Raw genomic sequence first — 20782 nt, 5'->3', positions numbered from 1 at the left:
CAGTTTTGTATAGGCATACAGTTTCTTATGTAAGACACTAATATAGCGCTACATTAGAAAAAGAACCTTTTCTTGTCTCCACATATGGAAATAAGTCATTGGATTGATTATCAATATTAAAATTATTATATATTCTACTGTCTCATTTTTGAGATGAGAGAAACATTGTCCATTTGACATTTCATGTGGAAAACAGTTGTGATGCAATATTGTTTCATGGGAGTGGTTGATTATTTTTGGCTGTGTTTTCCAAATCTGATATATTCATGAGATGCATGCGCACCACCCACCACTGATAGATTTCTTTCTCTCTATTGTGGTAACATGACTGTGAAATAGAGATGGGTGTGGAAAGGGATCTGATATGTCATGAATACATTGGAATTCTTACTAACAACCCCTGCATTGCTAAAATTAGTCTGTCACTGCTTTCTGCTGCCAATTGAGAAGACAGAAAAAAACAAGTTGACAAGTTATTCTTTAAAGTGGTATTCTCACCCAAATCATCCCCTTTCATATAGGGTCATAACATTCGATATGATTGGATAGGGTTACTTTTCGAATATTACCAATTTAAAAGCATAATAAGCAAGATTTTTACTTTTGTGTTCTTATGAAAACAAATTTTCATGCACACTTTCTTTTTTAGGGTCCTTCTGGTCCTGCTGGTCCTGCTGGTCCCGCTGGTTCTCGAGGTCTCCCAGTAGGTTTCAAGCAATTCTTTGATCGCTCACATATACAATAGGATTTGTAATAAATATATACATATATAAATATATGTGTATATACAGCATGCACATATAAATACATTTGTATATACAGGAAATGTACATATATATATATATATTCCTCCTATATACCCTCCTATATATCCTCCTATATACTGTATATCTCACACTCTCAGATACCTGTTTGGATACGTGGATACACATGTCACGGGATTTTAGATCAAAACAACAAGTATTTATTGTCCATCATAAACGTTACATTTCCAAAATGAAAACAGCCTTCCTTAACCCCTTTACCCCCAAGGGTGGTTTGCACGTTAATGACCAGGCCAATTTTTACAATTCTGACCACTATCCCTTTATGAGGTTATAACTCTGGAATGCTTCAACGGATCCTGGTGATTCTGACGATTTTTTCTCGAGACATATTGTACTTCATGATAGTGGTAAAATTTCTTTGATATTACCTGCGTTTATTTGTGAAAAAAACTAAATTTGGCGAAAATTTTGAAAATTTCGCAACTTTCCAAATTTGAATTTTTATGCAATTAAATCACAGAGATATGTCACACAAAATACTTAATAAATAACATTTACCACATGTCTATTTTACATAAGCACAGTTTTGGAACCGAAATTTTTTTTTGTTAGGGAGTTATAAGGGTTAAAGTTGACCAGCAATTTCTCATTTTTAAAAAACCATTTTTTTTTAGGGTCTACATCTCATTTGAAGTCATTTTGAGGGGTCTATATGATAGAAAATAACCAAGTGTGACACCGTTCTAAAAACTGCACCCCTCAAGGTGCTCAAAACCACATTCAAGAAGTTTATTAACCCTTCGTGTGTTTCACAGGAATTTTTGGAATGTTTAAATAAAAATGAACATTTAACTTTTTTTCACACAAAATTTATTTCAGCTCCAATTTGTTTTATTTTACCAAGGGTAACAGGAGAAAATGGACCCCAAAAGTTGTTGTGCAATTTGTCCTGAGTACGCTGATACCCTATATGTGGGGGTAAACCACTGTTTGGGCGCATGGGAGAGCTCAGAAGGGAAGGAGCACTGTTTGACTTTTCAAAGCAAAATTGACAGGAATTGAGATGGGACGCCATGTTGCGTTTGAAGAGCCCCTGATGTGCCTAAACATTGAAACCCCCCACAAGTAACACCATTTTGGAAAGTAGACCACCTAAGGAACTTATCTAGATGTGTGGTGAGCACTTTGACCCATTAAGTGATTCACAGAAGTTTATAATGCAGAGGCGTAAAAATAAAAAATCATATTTTTTCACAAAAATGATCTTTTCGCCCCCAATTTTTTATTTTCCCAAGGGTAAGAGTAGAAATTGGACAACAAAAGTTGTTGTGCAATTTGTCCTGAGTATGCTGATACCCCATATGTGGGGGTAAACCACTGTTTGGCTGCATGGGAGAGCTTGGAAGGGAAGGAGCGCCGTTTGACTTTTCAATGCAAAATTGACGTGAAAATAAAAATTCTTTTTTTTCCACAAAAATTATTTTTTAGCCCCCAGTTTTGTATTTTTCCAAGGGTAACAGTTGAAATTGGACCCCAAAAGTTGTTGTCCAATTTGTCCTGAGTACGCTGATACCCCATATGTGCGGGGTAACCACCGTTTGAGCGCATGGCAGAGCTCGGAAGGGAAGGAGTGTCATTTGTAATGCAGACTTAGATGGATTGGTCTGCAGGCGTCACATTGCGTTTGCAGAGCCCCTAATGTACCTAAACAGTAGAAACCCCCCACAAGTGACCCCATATTGAAAACTAGACACCCCAAGGAACTTATCTAGATGTGCTGTGAGAACTTTGAACCCCCAAGTGTTTCACTACAGTTTATAACGCAGAGCCGTGAAAATAAAAAATATTTTTTTTTTCCACAAAATTTATTTTTTAGCCCCCAGTTTTGTATTTTTCCAAGGGTAATAGTTGAAATTGGACCCCAAAAGTGGTTGCCCAATTTGTCCTGAGTACGCTGATACCCCATATGTGGGGGGGAACCACCGTTTGAGCACTTGGCAGAGCTCGGAAGGGAAGGAGCGTAATTTGGAATGCAGATATAAATGGATTGGTCTGCAGGTGTCACATTGCGTTTGCAGAGCCCCTAATGTACCTAAACAGTAGAAACCCCCCACAAGTGACCCCATATTGGAAACTAGACCCCCCAAGGAACTTATCTAGATGTGTTGTGAGAACTTTGAACCCCCAAGTGTTTCACTACAGTTTATAACGCAGAGCCGTGAAAATAAAAAATCCTTTTTTTCCACAAAAATTATTTTTTAGCCCCCAGTTTTGTATTTTCCCAAGGGTAGCAGGAGAAATTGGACTCCAAAAGTTGTTGTCCAATGTGTCCTGAGTACGCCGATACCCGATATGTTGGGGTAAACCCCTGTTTGGGCGCACGGGAGAGCTCGGAAGGGAAGGAGCACTGTTTTACTTTTTCAACGCAGAATTGGCTGGAATTGAGATCGGATGCCATGTCGTGTTTGGAGAGCCCCTGATGTGCCTAAACAGTGGAAACCCCCCAATTATAACTGAAACCCTAATCCAAACACATCCCTAACCCTAATCCCAACAGTAACCCTAACCACACCCCTAACCCTATTCCTAACCCTATTCCCAACCGTAAATGTAATCCAAACCCTAACCCTAACTTTAGCCCCAACCCTAACCCTAACTTTAGCCCCAACCCTAACTGTAGCCATAACCCTAGCCCCAACCCTAACCCTAACCCTTCCCCTAACCCTAGCCCTAACCCTACCCCTAGCCCTAACCCTAACCCTAGCCCTAACCCTAGCCCTAGCCCTAACCCTACCCCTAACCCTAATGAGGAAATAGAAATAAATACATTTTTGTAATTTTTTAATTTTTCGCTAACTAAGGGAGTGATGAAGGGGGGTTTGATTTACTTTTATTGCGGGTTTTTTAGCGGATTTTTATGATTGGCAGCCGCCACACACTGAAAGACGCTTTTTATTGCAAAAAATATTTTTTGCATTACCACATTTTGAGAGCTATAATTTTTCCATATTTTGGTCCACAGAGTCATGTGAGGACTTGTTTTTTGAGGGACGTTTTTATTGGTATCATTTTCGGGCACATGACATTTTTTGATCGCTTTTTATTCCAATTTTTGTGAGGCAGAATGAACAAAAACCAGCTATCCATGAATTTCTTTTGCGGGAGGCGTTTATACCGTTCCGCATTTGGTAAAATGGATAAAGCAGTTTTATTCTTCGGGACAGTACGATTACAGCGATACCTCAATTATATCATTTTTTTATGTTTTGGTGATTTTATACGATAAAAACTATTTTATAGAAAAAATAATTATTTTTGCATCGCTTTATTCTGAGGACTATAACTTTTTTACTTTTTCTTTGATGATGCTGTGTGGTGGCTCACTTTTTGCAGGACAAGATGACGTTTTCAGCGGTACCATGGTTATTTATATCCGTCTTTCTGATCGCGTGTTATTCCACTTTTTGTTTGGCGGCATGATAATAAAGCGTTGTTTTTTGGCTCGTTTTTTTTTTTTTTTACGGTGTTCACTGAAGGGGTTAACTAGTGGGACAGTTATAGGTCGGGTCGTTACGGACGCGGCAATACTAAATATGTGTATTTTTATTGTTTTTTTTATTTATTTAGATAAAGAAATGTATTTATAGGAACCATATATATATATATTTTTTTTTGAGGGGGCAAATTTTTTTTAATTTTTTTTACACATGTGAATATTTTTTTTTTCACTATAACATTGCCCCAGGGGGGGCATCATGTTATAGTGTAAGATTGCCGATCTGACACTTTGCTGTGCACTGTGTCAGATCGGCGATCTGAGGTGCACAGATTCAGGCTTCGCGGCGCTTGCTCTGAGCAGGCGCTGTGAAGCCACCTCCCTGCAGGACCCGGATGCCGCGGCCATCTTGGATCCAGGCCTGTGCAGGGAGGCCTGTGCAGGCCCACCCCACATGGACGGAATAGTACGTCCAATGGCAGAAAGGGGTTAAATATCAATGGATAACATAAACAATTTTTTTCTTCAGGCAGATGAAACAACATAAATGTAGCAGCCTCACCAATCTCTGTATTTCCAGCAGCAGTTCACACTTGCATTCAATGTGTTCACCAAACAAACACCTCTCTGTTTAGCTCCAGAACACCTCAATTTGCAGAGCAGACTAACCAGCAGCTCTGCCTTTCTCCAATTTCAACACCCTCCACACTGTTGAGCTATCCCTCCTGATGTTAATCAGCCTGTAAACCCCATAAAGATCATAGGAAAGACGTTTCCCAGCAAGATTCTTTTGGTTGCTCAAAATCCAGTCACAGTAAACCTGCTCAGTGATCTACAATAGTATTATTGCCTGGTACAGCTTACATTACACTGTGTAACAAATTTCAGGGAAATTCTTGTCCCCTGAGAAAATTTTACTGTATCTTATAAATTTTGATATACTGAAGAAGAATATGTGCTCCAAAAGTCTGTATCACATAAGGTTTTTAACTAGTGATGAGCGAATATACTCGTTACTCGAGATTTCTCGAGCATGCTCGGGTGTCCTCCAAGTATTTTTTAGTGCTCGGAGTTTTAGTTTTTCTTGCCGCAGCTGAATGATTTACATCTGATAGCCAGCATAAGTACATGTTGGGGTTGCCTGGTTGCTAGGGAATTCCCACATGTACTTAAGCTGGCTATCAGATGTAAATCATTCAGCTGCGGCAAGAAAAACTAAAACTCTGAGCACTAAAAAAATACTCGGAGGACCCCCGAGCATGCTTGAGAAATCTCGAGTAACGAGTATATTCGCTCATCACTATTTTTAACCCCTTCATGACGGGAGCTATTTTTGATTTTTGCTTTTTGCTCTCCTTATTTCCAGAGCCATAACTTTTTTATTTTTCCGTCAATATGGCCGTGTGAGGGCTTATTTTTTGCGGGACGAGTTGTACTTTTGAAAGACTCCATTGGTTTTACCATGTCATGTACTCAAACCTGGGAAAAAAAATTCCAAGTGCTGTGAAATTGCAAAAAAAGTGCAATCCCACATTTGTTTTTTGCTTGGCTTTTTTGCTAGGTTCACTAAATGCTAAAACTGACCTGCCAATATGATTCTTCAGGTCATTATGAGTTCATAGACATAAAACATGTCTAGGTTCTCTTTTATCTAAGTGGTGAAAAAAAAAATTCAACGTTTGCTAAAGAAAAATTGCGCAATTTTCCAAGACCCGTAGCGTCTCCATTTTTCGTGATCTCAGGTTTTGTGCAGATACGTTCTTTTGATTGCCCGTTATTGCATTTTAATGCAATGTCGCCGCGACCAAAAACATTTTATTTTTTTATTGCTACACCGTTTAGCGATTGGGTTAATTCTTTTATTATTGATAGATTGGGCGATTCTGAATGCGGCGATACCAAATATGTGTAAGTTTGATTTTCTTTTTTTATTGTTTTAATTTGATTGGGGCCAAAGGGGGGTGATTTGAACTTTTATTTTTTTTAATATTTTTAAAGACTTTTTTTGTTACTTTTGGCATGCTTCAATAGCCTCCATAGGAGGCAAGAAGCTGCCATAGCGCGATCGCCTCTGCTACATAGGAGAGATGCTCAGATCACCTCTATGCAGCAGAATTACAGGCTTGCTATGAGTGCCGACCACAGGTTGGTGCTCATAGCAATCTGCCATCAACAACAATATCAAAATATTGTTTAACCCCTTCCCGACTTGCGCCGTACTAGTACTGCTCTGCAGGAACTGAGTTCCCGCAAACCGCAGTACTAGTACAGCGGCACGATCACGCGGTCTCACGGTGAGCACCGCGGCGACCTGCTGAGAGCAGGCGCCGGAAAGCCTCCTGCACTGCCTGTGCTATGCAAAGTGTCAGGTCACGATCTGATGAAATATAGTGATGTTCCGCCCTGGGACAATGTTATAAAGTAAAAAAAAAAAATCCCCAAAAAATAAATAAATAAATATTTTCCAATATATCCATTTATTTATGTAAAAAAAAATAAAATAAATAAAAGTACACATATTTGGCATTGCCGCGTCCGTAATGACCCGCTCTATAAAAGTATCCCACTAGTTAACCCCTTCAGTGAACACCACAAATAAAATAAATAAAAAACGAGGCAAAAAACAACGCTTTATCATCATACTGCTGAACAAAAAGTGCAATAAAATGTGATTAAAAAAAAGACGGATATAAATAAACATGGTACCGCTGAAAACGTCATCTTGTCCGGCAAAAAAAAGCCCCCATACAGAAAAATAAAAAAGTTATAGCTCTCAGAATAAAGCGATGCAAAAACTATTATTTTTTATATAAAATAGTTTTTATTGTGTAAAAAGCGCAAAAAGATAAAAAAGATATAAATGAGGTATCGCTGTAATCGTACTAACCCGAAGAATAAAGCTGCTTTATCAATTTAACCACATGTGGAACGATGTAAACGCCCCCCTTCAGGAATTGCTGTTTTTTGTTCATTCTGCCTCCCAAAAATTGGAATAAAAAGCAATCAAAAAATGTCTTGTGCCTGAAAATGGTACCAATAAAAACATCAACTCATCCCGCAGAAAACAAGACCTCACATGACTCTGTGGGCCAAAATATGGATAAATTATATGGTGATGCAAAAAACTATTTTTGTGCAATAAAAAGCGTCTCTTAGCGTGTCACAGCTGCCAAACAAAAACCCGCTATAAAAACCCACTATAAATAGTAAATCAAACCCCCCTTTATCACCCCCTTAGTTAGGGAAAAATAATAAAATTTAAAAAATGTATTTATTTCCATTTTCCCATTAGGGTTAGGGTTAGGGCTAACGTTAGGGTTGGGGCTAAAGTTTGGGTTAGGGCTAGGGCTAAAGTTAGGGTTAGGGTTGGGTTTGGATTATGTTTAGGGTTGGGATTAAGGTTAGGACTGGTATTAGGGTTAGGGGTGTGGTCATGGTTATGGTTAGGGTTGGGATTAGGGTTAGGGGTGTGTTCGGGTTAGGGGTGTGGTTAAGGTTATGGTTGGGATTAGGCTTAGGGGTGCGTTGGGGTTAGGGTTGGAGTTAGAATTGGGTTTTTTTCCACTGTTTAGGCACATCAGGGGCTCACGAATCACGACATGGTGTCCGATCTCAATTCCAGCCAATTCTGCGTTGAAAAAGTAAAATGGTGCTCCTTCCCTTCTGAGCTCTGCCGTGTGCCCAAACAGTGGTTCCCCCCACATATGGGGTATCAGCGTACTCAGGACAAATTGGACAACAACGTTAGGGGTCCAATTTCTCCTGTTACCCTTGTGAATATAAAAAATTTGGGGCAAAAAAATCATTTTTGTGAAAAAAATATGATTTTTTTTTTATGGCTCTACATTATAAACTTCTGTGAAGCACTTGGAGATTCAAAGTGCTCACCACACATCTAGATTAGTTCTTTATGGTGTCTACTTTCCAAAATGGTGTCACTTGTGGGGGGTTTCCACTGTTTAAGCATATCAGAGGCTCTCCAAATGCGACATGGTGTACGATCTCAATTCCAGCAAATTTTGCATTGAAAAGTCAAATGGCGCTCCTTCCCTTCCGAGCTCTGCCATGTGCCCAAACAGTGGTTTACCCCCACATATGGGGTATAGGCGTACTCAGGACAAATTGTACAACGACTGTTGTGGTCCAATTTCTCTTGTTACCCTTGGTAAAATAAAACAAATTGGACCTGAAGTAAAAATGTTGTGAAAAAAAGTTAAATGTTCAATTTTTTTTAAACATTCCAAAAATTCCTGTGAAGCACCTGAAGGGTTAATAAACTTTTTGAATGTGGTTTTGAGTAAATTGAGGGGTGCAGTTTTTAGAATGGTGTCACTTTTGAGCATTTTCTGTCATATAGGCCCCTCAAAGTCACTTCAAGTGTGAGGTGGTCCCTAAAAAAAAATAGTTTTGCAAATTTTGTTGTAAAAATGAGAAATCGTTGGTCAACTTTTTAACCCTTATAACTTCCTAACAAAAAGAAATATGTTTCCAAAATTGTGCTAATGTAAAGCAGACATGTGGGTAATGTTATTTATTAACTATTTTGTATGATATGACTCTCTAATTTAAGGGCATAAAAACTAAAAGTTTAATAATTGCAAAATTTTCAAAATTTTCGCCAAATTTTTGTTTTTGTCACAAATAAACGCAAGTCATATCGAACAAATTTTACCACTACCATAAAGTACAATATGTCATGAGATAACATTCTCAGAAACACCAGGATCTGTTGAAGCGTTTCAGAGTTATGACCTCATAAATTGACAGTGGTCAGAGTTGAAAAAAATGGCCTGGTCAGGAAGTTGAAAACAGGCTTCGGGGTGAAGGGGTTAAAAACAGTCACTGAAATATTTTACCTCACAAAATGAATCCTCGGTGATCTCCTGCTGTAATGTCAGTATTGTCTATTGATTCCTCCCCTGCCCAGGAGATGTGGTGTGCTCCGTACACGGTCAGCCGAATGATTCACCGCGCCTGTGCGCAATTCGCATAATAAGTACTTGCATATGTGTAGATCAGCAATTTTTGTTATTTCAGTGGAAAAATCAGAATATACTGTTTCAGAAAAAGTTCATATATGAGTTTTTAGAATCATAACAGAATATTATAATGTTTCGTATCATTTCTCAAAAACCTTACGTGATAGGAAAAATCTGAAGTCATTTCTGAAATCAGCATGAAAAATTCTATCAGAATAGGAACAGTCAAAATTGTCCAAGGGACAAAACCTTTGTAAAACAGTGTATCAACAAACACCTACCATCGAGGATCTTACCTCCTGCTTTCCTTCAATACTCATATACTGTATATGTAGAAAGAGAGAGAGAGGGAGAGAGAAAAGAGACAGTTAATGTTGATTTAGAAGCTAATGGTACAATTTTCATGTCTTTTCTAGGGTCCTCAGGGTACACGTGGTGATAAAGGTGAAGCAGGAGAGCGTGGTACAAATGGAATTAAAGGTCATCGTGGATTCCCTGGCAACCCTGGTCTTCCTGGCCCTCCTGTGAGTTTATATAAAAATTAATTCAAAAATTATTATCTTGATCTGTTATAATTAAAAAAAATATGATTTAAAATTGGTTTCTTTAAAAAATAGTTCACATCACGAATAATGCTCACTCTTTGTGTATGAAAGGATTTTTATAACTTGAATACTTCTCTCTTATACAAGGGATCTTCAGGAGAACAAGGTACTGCTGGATCACCAGGTCCTCAAGGTCCCAGAGTAAGTAAATCTTTGTACAAAAAGTACAATTTTGGGTATTGATTTAAGAATAGATAAAATGTTGAACTGGTTAATTAAATTATGGTTTTAGGGCTCACCAGGATCTAATGGAGCTCCTGGTAAAGATGGCACTAGTGGTTATCCTGGACCCCTGGGCCCTCCAGGTCCACGCGGTAGCAGAGGAGAACCTGGCTCAGAGGTAATTTCTATGCAAATATTTAGATGTGTATATTGTGCAGAATGATTCCAGAATTATGATTTCTGAATTTAATACAATTATATAAAGAAAACAATCTTACAGATTAGTTACATCTGGAAATATGGCTATCAAACTAGCAATAGTGATAATTGTTCTGTATTTTCTAGGGCGCAGCTGGTCAACCTGGACCACCAGGGCAGCCTGGCCCCCCAGGCCCTTGCTGTGATGGTGGTGGAGCTAATCTTGGTTCATTCGGTGGAGAAAAGGGACCATCAGCCCCATATTATGGTGACCAACCAATTGATGCAACGGCAACATCTGAGATTATGTCATCACTTAAATCCATTAATAGTCAAATAGAAAACATGATCAGTCCTGACGGTACCAGAAAGAACCCAGCTCGTAACTGTCGTGACCTAAAATTCTGTCATCCAGAGATGAAGAGTGGTAAGTAGTCCATTTTACCAATTGTTGAGACATTAAAAATGAGAATCTAAAATTCATCCATTTTTAACATCTTGTAACAAATGTGTAAATCAAATGTACACATATCCAATTGTAAAAAGTTGTGTTTCCATACATTCACAATCTATACATACATCAAAAGTGAAAAAGCATCTCCCAAACAGATGGCAATGCTATGCAACTAGAAACCTTTTTTGACACATCTATCTGAATATAGCATAAATGTGGATATCTTTTTGCAGTAAACCTTTTTAAATACATGTAAAATGGCTTTGTACAGATAACCTTTTCATGTCATTTATCAAATATGTGTATTGTACCAACCACAATTAGGGATGAGCGAACCTGTGGAAGTTCAGGTTCTGGTACACGACCCAAACTTCCAAAGTTTGGTTCCGGTACCAGAACTGTACCCAAATATGAACCAGAACCCGAACTCCATTGAAAACAATGAAGACTGGAACTTCAGCCGGAAAATCAATCTCTCTTTTTCTTTGAAACAGGCTTCCCCAGAACGCTGAATATTGCCACTGACTTCCCAGAGAAGTTTGTGTTTGGCATTTAGCACAAGACACTAACTGTCCGGTACAAACCCCGATTTTCAAGCGGGGTTCTCTCATTTCTAACCTCATTGTGTCCAAAAGTTGCAGTCATTCACACGTCAGTGAATGCTTTAGGCTAGGATTTTGAAAAATGCATTTGCAAAAATTTACAGATGACTTGTATGCTTCATAAAGTAATAATTGCTCACACTAGCCAATATATGTCATGGAAATCCTCATTTACTTTTAGTCAAGAACTTGCACTGGCAGCTCTCTGGCATCCCATTACCCTCAGGTCAGTCAGGGTACTGCACCTAGGATAAGTAGTCGCCGGAGAGGCTGTGTAACCTGGACAATGGAAAATAATTCATATTTTCCTGACAATATATACAGTGCCTTGCAAAAGTATTCGGCCCCCTGGAACTTTTCAACCTTTTCCCACATATCATGCTTCAAACATAAAGATACCAAATGTAAATTTTTGGTGAAGAATCAACAACAAGTGGAACACAATTGTGAAATTGAACGAAATTTATTGGTTATTTTAAATTTTTGTGGAAATTCAAAAATGAAAAGTGGCGTGTGCAATATTATTCAGCCCCTTTAACACCTTTTGCTGCGATTACAGCTTGAAAGTCACTTGGGGTATGTCTCTATCAGTTTTGCACATCGGGAGACTGAAATTCTTGCCCATTCTTTCTTGGCAAGCAGCTGAAGCTCAGTGAGCTTTGATGGAGATCGTTTGTGAACAGCAGTTTCCAGCTCTTTCCACAGATTCTCGATTGGTTTGAGGTCTGGACTTTGACTTGGCCATTCTAACACCTGGATACATTTATTTGTGAACCATTCAATTGTAGATTTTGTTTTATGTTTGGGATCATTGTCTTGTTGGAAGACAAATCTCCATCCCAGTCTCAGGTTTTTTGCAGACTCCAATAGGTTTTCTTCAAGAATGGTCCTGTATTTGGCTCCATCCATATTCCCATCAATTTTAACCATCTTCCCTGTCCCTGCTGAAGAAAAGGAGGCCCAAACCATGATGCTGCCACCACCGTGTTTGACAGTGGGGATGGTGTATTCAGGTTGATGAGCTGTGTTGCCTTTATGCCAAACATATCATTTGGCATTGTTGCCAAAAAGTTTGATTTTGGTTTCATCTGACCAGAGCACTTTCTTCTACATGTTTGGTGTGTCTCCCAGGTGTGCAAACTTTAAACTACACTTTTTATGGATATCTTTGAGAAATGGCTTTCTTCTTGCCACTCTTCCATAAAGGCCAGATTTGTGCAGTGTACAACCGATTGTTGTCCTATGGACAGACTGTCCCACCTCAGCTGTATATCTCTGCAGTTCATCCAGAGTGATCATGGGCCTCTTGGCTGCATCTCTGATCAGTCTTCTCCTTGTTTGAGATGAAAGTTTAGAGGGACGGCCGGGTCTTTGTAGATTTGCAGTGTTATGATACTCCTTCCATTTTAATATGATCGCTTGCAGAGTGCTCCTTGGGATGTTTAAAGTTTTGGAAAATATTTTGCATCCAAACCCGGCTTTAAACTTCTCCACAACAGTATCACGGACCTACCTGTTATGTTACTTGGTCTTCATGATGCTCTCTGTGCTTCAAACAGAACCCTGAGACTATCACAGAGCAGGTGCATTTATACGGGGCCTTAATTACACACAGATGGATTATATTTATCATCATTAGGCATTTAGGACAACATTGGATCATTCAGAGATCCACAATGAACTTCTGGAGTGAGTTTGCTGCACAGAAAGGAAAGTGGCCGAATAATATTGCACGCCCCACTTTTCAGTTTTTGAATTTCCTCAAAAATTTAAAATATCCAATACATTTCATTCAACTTCACAAACGTGTTCCACTTGTTGTTGATTCTTCACAAAAAGTTTACATTTGGTATCTTTATGTTTGAAGCACGTGTGAAGGCAAAAGGGCCAACAAGTGCTAAGCATCTCTGGGAACTCCTTCAAGATTGTTGGAAGACCATTTCCGGTGACTACCTCTTGATGCTCATCAAGAGAATGCCAAGAGTGTTCAAAGCAGTCATCAAAGCAAAAGGTGGCTACTTTGAAGAACTTAGAATATAAGACATATTTTCAGTTGTTTCACACTTTTTTGTTAAGTATATAATTCCACATGTGTTAATTCATAGTTTTCATGCCTTCAGTGTGAATTTACAATTTTCATAGTCATGAAAATGCAGAAAAATCTTTAAATGAGAAGGTGTGTCCAAACTTTTGGTCTATACTGTATATATATGTAGAGTAGCTGCGGAGACACCATCACGTGTTTCTCAACGCAAGCAGTGAATAGCCAGGCCTTTCCCCGGGAAGGAACAACCACAGGAAGGGCAGCATCCAATAAAGGAAAACATCCAATATAGGAAAACTGTCATGGATCCCAATGGCTGGGGATCGCACTGGACAAGCAAAATAACATAAATAACGGACGAGCTCTAGGGTGATGGAACCTGGGCTGACCGCTGCCCTACTCCTGACAAACACAACTAGAAATAGCCAGGGAGCGTGCCTACGTTGATTCTAGACGCCACGCGCCAGCCTAAGAGCTAACTAGCACTGCAGAGGAAATAAAGACCTAGCTTGCCCTCCAGAGGAATGAACCCCAAAAGGTATAGTTGCCCCCCACATGTATTGACGGTGAAATGAGAGGAAGGCACGCACATAGAGATGAAAATAGATTTAGCAAAATGAGGCCCGCTATAACTAGAAAGCAGAATGATACAAAAGGGGTCTGAGCGGTCAGCAAAAAACCCTAATCAAAAACCATCCTGAGATTACAAGAACCCATGTGCCAACTCATGGCACATGGGGAGAACCTCAGCCCACTAGAGCTACCAGCTAGCATAGAGTCATAATTAGCAAGCTGGACAAAAAAACCAAACAACTGAAAAACAGAACTTAGCTTATCCTGAGAGATCTGGGAGCAGGTAGTCAGGAACCAAACTGAGCACATCTGAGTACATTGATAGCCGGCAAGGGAATGACAGGAAAGCCAGGTTAAATAGGAAACACCCAGCCTCTGATGGACAGGTGGAAACCAGAGACCGCAACCCACCAAAGTCACCCAGTACCAGCCGTAACCACCAGAGGGAGCCCAAAAACAGAATCCACAACAGTACCCCCCCCCTTGAGGAGGGGTCACCGAACCCTCACGAGAACCCCCAGGGCGATCAGGATGAGCTCTATGGAAGGCGCGGACCAAATCAGTCGCATGAACATCAGAGGCGACCACCCAGGAATTATCCTCCTGACCATAACCCTTCCACTTAACCAAATACTGGAGTTTACGTCTGGAAACACGAGAATCCAAGATCTTCTCAACAACATACTCCAATTCTCCCTCCACCAGCACCGGAGCAGGAGGCTCAACCGAAGGAACAACGGGCACCTCATACCTCCGCAATAATGACCGATGGAACACATTATGAATAGCAAACGATGCTGGGAGATCCAAACGAAAAGACACAGGGTTAAGAATCTCCAAGATCTTATAAGGACCGATGAACCGAGGCTTGAACTTAGGAGAAGAGACCTTCATAGGGACAAAACGAGAAGACAACCACACCAAGTCCCCAACAAGAAGTCGGGGACCCACGCGGCGACGGCGATTAGCAAACTGCTGAGTCTTCTCCTGAGACAACTTCAAATTGTCCACCACCTGATTCCAAATCTGATGTAGCCTGTCCACCACCACGTCCACTCCAGGACAATCCGAAGGCTCCACCTGACCAGAGAAAAAACGAGGATGAAACCCCGAATTACAAAAGAAAGGAGAGACCAAAGTAGCAGAACTAGCCCGATTATTAAGGGCAAATTCGGCCAGTGGCAAAAAGGCAACCCGGTCATCTTGATCAGCAGAAACAAAACACCTTAAATAAGTTTCCAAGGTCTGATTAGTTCGCTCCGTCTGGCCATTCGTCTGAGGATGGAATGCAGACGAGAAAGACAAATCAATGCCCATCTTAGCACAGAACGTCCGCCAAAATCTAGACACAAACTGGGATCCCCTGTCAGAAACGATATTCTCCGGAATCCCATGCAAACGAACCACGTTCTGAAAAAATAAAGGGACCAACTCAGAGGAGGAAGGCAACTTAGGCAAGGGTACCAAATGAACCATCTTAGAAAAGCGGTCACACACAACCCAGATAACGGACATTTTCTGTGAGATAGGGAGATCTGAAATAAAATCCATGGAAATGTGCGTCCAAGGCCTCTTCGGGATAGGCAAGGATAACAACAACCCACTGGCCCGAGAACAGCAAGGCTTAGCCCGAGCACACACTTCACAAGACTGCACAAAGGTGCGCACATCCCTTGACAAGGAAGGCCACCAAAAAGACCTGGCCACCAAGTTTCTAGTACCAAATATTCCAGGATGACCAGCCAACACAGAAGAAAGGACCTCGGAGATGACTCTACTGGTCCAATCATCCGGAACAAACAGTCTTTCTGATGGACAACGATCAGGTTTATCCGCCTGAAACTCCTGCAATGCACGTCGCAAGTCTGGGGAGACGGCGGACAATATTACCCCATCCCTAAGGATACCAGTAGGCCCAGAGTCTCCAGGAGAGTCAGGCACAAAACTCCTGGAAAGAGCATCTGCCTTCACATTCTTTGAACCTGGCAGGTATGAAACCACAAAATTGAAACGAGAAAAAAACAACGACCAACGAGCCTGTCTAGGATTCAAACGCCTGGCAGACTCAAGGTAAATCAGATTTTTGTGATCAGTCAAGACCACCACACGATGTCTAGCACCCTCAAGCCAATGACGCCACTCCTCAAATGCCCACTTCATGGCCAAAAGCTCCCGAGTACCCACATCATAATTGCGCTCGGCGGGCGAGAATTTTCTAGAAAAGAACGCACATGGCTTCATCACCGAGCCATTGGAACTTCTCTGTGACAAAACCGCCCCCGCTCCAATCTCGGAAGCATCAACCTCAACCTGAAAAGGAAGTGAAACATCTGGCTGACACAACACAGGAGCAGAAGAAAACCGGCGCTTAAGTTCCTGAAAGGCCTCCACAGCCGTAGGAGACCAATTAGCAACATCAGCACCCTTTTTAGTCAAATCAGTCAAAGGTTTAACAACACTGGAAAAATTAGTAATGAACCGACGATAAAAATTAGCAAAACCCAAGAACTTCTGAAGACTCTTAACAGATGTAGGTTGTGTCCAGTCACAAATCGCCTGAACCTTGACGGGATCCATCTCAATAGTAGAAGGAGAAAAAATGTACCCCAAAAAAGAAATTTTCTGGACTCCGAAGAGACATTTTGAGCCCTTCACAAACAGAGAATTGGCCCGCAGGACTTGAAACACCTTCCTGACCTGTAGAACATGAGACTCCCAGTCATCAGAAAACACCAAAATATCATCCAAATACACAATCATAAACTTATCCAGATATTCACGGAAAATATTGTGCATAAAGGACTGAAAGACTGAAGGAGCATTAGAAAGTCCAAAAGGCATTACCAAATACTCAAAATGGCCCTCAGGCGTATTAAATGCGGTTTTCCACTCATCACCCTGTTTTATCCGCACAAGATTATACGCACCGCGAAGATCTATCTTAGTGAACCACCTAGCCCCCTTAATGCGAGCAAACAAATCAGTCAATAATGGCAATGGATACTGATATTTGACTGTAATCTTATTCAGAAGGCGATAATCTATACAAGGCCTCAGGGAACCATCTTTTTTTGCCACGAAAAAAAAACCCTGCTCCCAGAGGGGACGAAGATGGACTAATATGTCCCTTTTCCAAGGACTCCTTAATATAATTCCGCATAGCAGTATGCTCTGGCACTGACAGATTAAATAAACGACCCTTAGGGAACTTACTGCCAGGAATTAATTCTATAGCACAGTCACAATCCCTATGAGGAGGGAGCGAATTGAGCTTAGGCTCCTCAAAAACATCCCGATAGTCAGACAAAAATGCAGGGACCTCAGAAGGAGTAGATGAAGCGATTGCAATCAGAGGTGCATCATCATGAACCCCCTGACATCCCCAGCTTAACACAGACATTGTTTTCCAATCCAGGACAGGATTATGAGTTTGTAACCATGGCAGACCAAGCACTAGTACATCATGTAAATTATACAGTACAAGGAAGCGAATCACCTCCTGATGAACGGGAGTCATGCACATGGTCACTTGTGTCCAGTACTGCGGTTTATTCATAGCCAATGGTGTAGAGTCAATTCCCTTCAAAGGAATAGGAACTTCCAGAGGCTCCAGACTAAAACCGCAGCGTTTGGCAAATGACCAATCCATAAGACTCAGGGCAGCGCCCGAATCCACATAGGCATCGACGGAAATGGAAGACAGTGAACAAATCAGAGTTACAGACAAAATGAATTTAGACTGCAGAGTACTAATGGCAAAATATTTATCAACCTTTTTTGTGCGTTTAGAGCATGCTGATATAACATGAGCTGAATCACCACAATAAAAACACAATCCATTTTTCCGCCTATAATTTTGCCGTTCACTTCTGGACTGAATTCTATCACATTGCATAGTCTCAGGTGCCTGTTCAGAAGACACCTCCAACTGGTGCACAGGTTTGCGCTCCCGTAAACGCCGATCAATCTGAATGGCCATAGCCATAGACTCATTCAGACCTGTAGGCGCAGGGAACCCCACCATAATATCCTTAATGGCCTCAGAAAGACCATCTCTGAAGTTTGCAGCCAGGGCGCACTCATTCCACTGAGTAAGCACCGACCATTTCCAAAATTTTTGACAATATACTTCCGCTTCATCATGCCCCTGAGAGAGGGCTAATAAAGCCTTTTCAGCCTGAATCTCCAGGTTAGGTTCCTCATAGAGCAATCCCAGTGCCAGAAAAAACGCATCCACACTGAGCAATGCAGGATCCCCTGGTGCCAATGCAAATGCCCAATTCTGAGGGTCACCCCGCAGGAAAGATATTACAATCTTAACCTGCTGAGCAGGGTCTCCAGAGGAGCGAGATTTCAAAGAAAGAAACAATTTGCAATTGTTCCTGAAATTCAGGAAGGTAGATCTATCTCCAGAAAAAAACTCTGGAATAGGAATTCTAGGTTCAGACATGGGAGTGTGAACAACAAAATCCTGTATGTTTTGAACTTTTGCAGCAAGATTACTCAGGCTGGAAGCCAAACTCTGGACATCCATGTTAAACAGCTAAGGTCAGAGCCATTCAAGGGTTAAGAGGAGGTAAGAAGCAGCTAGACAGCAATTAAGGGCTAGGCAGCAAAACTCTAAGGGGAAAAAAAAAAAAATTTCCCTTAAACACTTCTTTTTCTCCTGCTTCAGCCCAAACAATTAACACTTTGCTGGCCGGCTATACTGTCATGGATCCCAATGGCTGGGGATCGCACTGGACAAGCAAAATAACATAAATAACGGACGAGCTCTAGGGTGATGGAACCTGGGCTGACCGCTGCCCTACTCCTGACAAACACAACTAGAAATAGCCAGGGAGCGTGCCTACGTTGATTCTAGACGCCACGCGCCAGCCTAAGAGCTAACTAGCACTGCAGAGGAAATAAAGACCTAGCTTGCCTCCAGAGGAATGAACCCCAAAAGGTATAGTTGCCCCCCACATGTATTGACGGTGAAATGAGAGGAAGGCACGCACATAGAGATGAAAATAGATTTAGCAAAATGAGGCCCGCTATAACTAGAAAGCAGAATGATACAAAAGGGGTCTGAGCGGTCAGCAAAAAACCCTAATCAAAAACCATCCTGAGATTACAAGAACCCATGTGCCAACTCATGGCACATGGGGAGAACCTCAGCCCACTAGAGCTACCAGCTAGCATAGAGTCATAATTAGCAAGCTGGACAAAAAAACCAAACAACTGAAAAACAGAACTTAGCTTATCCTGAGAGATCTGGGAGCAGGTAGTCAGGAACCAAACTGAGCACATCTGAGTACATTGATAGCCGGCAAGGGAATGACAGGAAAGCCAGGTTAAATAGGAAACACCCAGCCTCTGATGGACAGGTGGAAACCAGAGACCGCAACCCACCAAAGTCACCCAGTACCAGCCGTAACCACCAGAGGGAGCCCAAAAACAGAATCCACAACAGAAAACCACCTATGCCAAGCATGGTATCCATCCACAGACAGCTGTTTCGGGGTGTTTGCCCCTCATCAGTGTGGAGTAGGAATCTGGCTATTAGGAGCAGTGCCTAGTAAAAGGCTGTGAAGGAACAGATGATTGGCCTCGGGGAGACCAAAACATCCAACACCGCGGAGACACCATCACATGTTTCTCAACGCAGTGATCCAGAACACTGCCCCCATCCCTTATGGGAAATATGTATGTAGTGCATGCAGTGTAATGCATGTAGGATAGCTGCGGAGACACCATCACGTGTTTCTCAACGCAAGCAGAGAGTAGCTGCGGAGACACCATCACATGTTTCTCAACGTGATGGTGTCTCCGCGGTGTTGGATGTTTTGGTCACCCCGAGGCCAATCATCTGTGCCTTTACAGCCTTTTCACTAGGCACTGCTCCTAATAGCCAGATTCCTACTCCACACTGATGAGGGGCAAACACCCCGAAACAGCTGTCTGTGGATAGATACCATGCTTGGCATAGGTGGTTTTCCTATATTGGATGTTTTCCTTTATTGGATGCTGCCCTTCCCGTGATTGTTCCTTCCCGGGGAAAGGCCTGGCTATTCACTGCTTGCGTTGAGAAACACGTGATGGTGTCTCCGCAGCTATCCTACATGCATTTGCATATTTCCCATAAGGGATGGGGGCAGTGTTCTGGATCACTGCGTTGAGAAACACGTGATGGTGTCTCCGCGGTGTTGGATGTTTTGGTCACCCCGAGGCCAATCATCTGTGCCTTTACAACTGTACTGTATATATACACCATGTTCCAAATTATTATGCAAATTACATTTTTCTCTGATTTTCCTAAATGGTCGGTGCAAATCACAGTCAGTCTAATAAAAGTCATCACTCGTTAGAGTATACATCACATTTTTTTTGAAGAAACCTCCCAATGATAACAGCATGATCTCCAAAAAGAATAAAAACTCAAAATGCACTGTTCCAAATTATTATGCACAGTAGAATTTCTAAACATTTGATATGTTTTAAAGAACTGAAAATGCTCATTTGTGGAATTTGCAGCATTAGGAGGTCACATTCACTGAAAAAAAAAGCTACCATATATACTCGAGTATAAGCCGAGATTTTCAGCCCACTTTTATGGGCTGAAAGAGACCCTCTCGGCTTATACTCGAGTCAGTATCGGCGGGGGGGTCGGCGGGTGAGGGGGAGCGGCGGCTCTCACATACTCACCTGCTCCTGGCGCGGTCCCTGCATGTCCGATGGTCTCCGGGCAGCTCTTCCTATGTTCAGCGGTCACGTGGCACCGTTCATTACAGTAATGAATATGCACGCATATTCATTACTGTAATGAGCGGTACGTGACCGCTGAACACAGGAAGATGCCGCCGGCTCCTGGAGACCATCTGACAGTGAGACGCTGCCAGGGACCACGCCAGGAGCAGGTG

General features: G+C 41.5%; 1 protein-coding gene across 1 annotated transcript in view; it reads left to right on the top strand.

Moving 5' to 3' along the window:
• Positions 1–20782, top strand: part of COL3A1 (collagen type III alpha 1 chain) — a 255502-nt gene that overhangs the window by 216037 nt on the left and 18683 nt on the right. The window contains exons 44-48 of the mRNA XM_077275669.1: positions 650–703; positions 9659–9766; positions 9935–9988; positions 10080–10187; positions 10355–10634. Of these exons, the coding sequence (XP_077131784.1) occupies positions 650–703; positions 9659–9766; positions 9935–9988; positions 10080–10187; positions 10355–10634 (604 nt within the window). The remainder of the gene's footprint in view (positions 1–649; positions 704–9658; positions 9767–9934; positions 9989–10079; positions 10188–10354; positions 10635–20782) is intronic.

The sequence above is a fragment of the Ranitomeya variabilis genome, chromosome 7, assembly GCF_051348905.1.
Source record: "Ranitomeya variabilis isolate aRanVar5 chromosome 7, aRanVar5.hap1, whole genome shotgun sequence".
In the NCBI taxonomy this organism is placed as follows: Eukaryota; Metazoa; Chordata; class Amphibia; order Anura; family Dendrobatidae; genus Ranitomeya; species Ranitomeya variabilis.
Note: the sequence above shows the minus strand (reverse complement) of the source record. Positions and strands in the feature narration are given on the sequence as shown.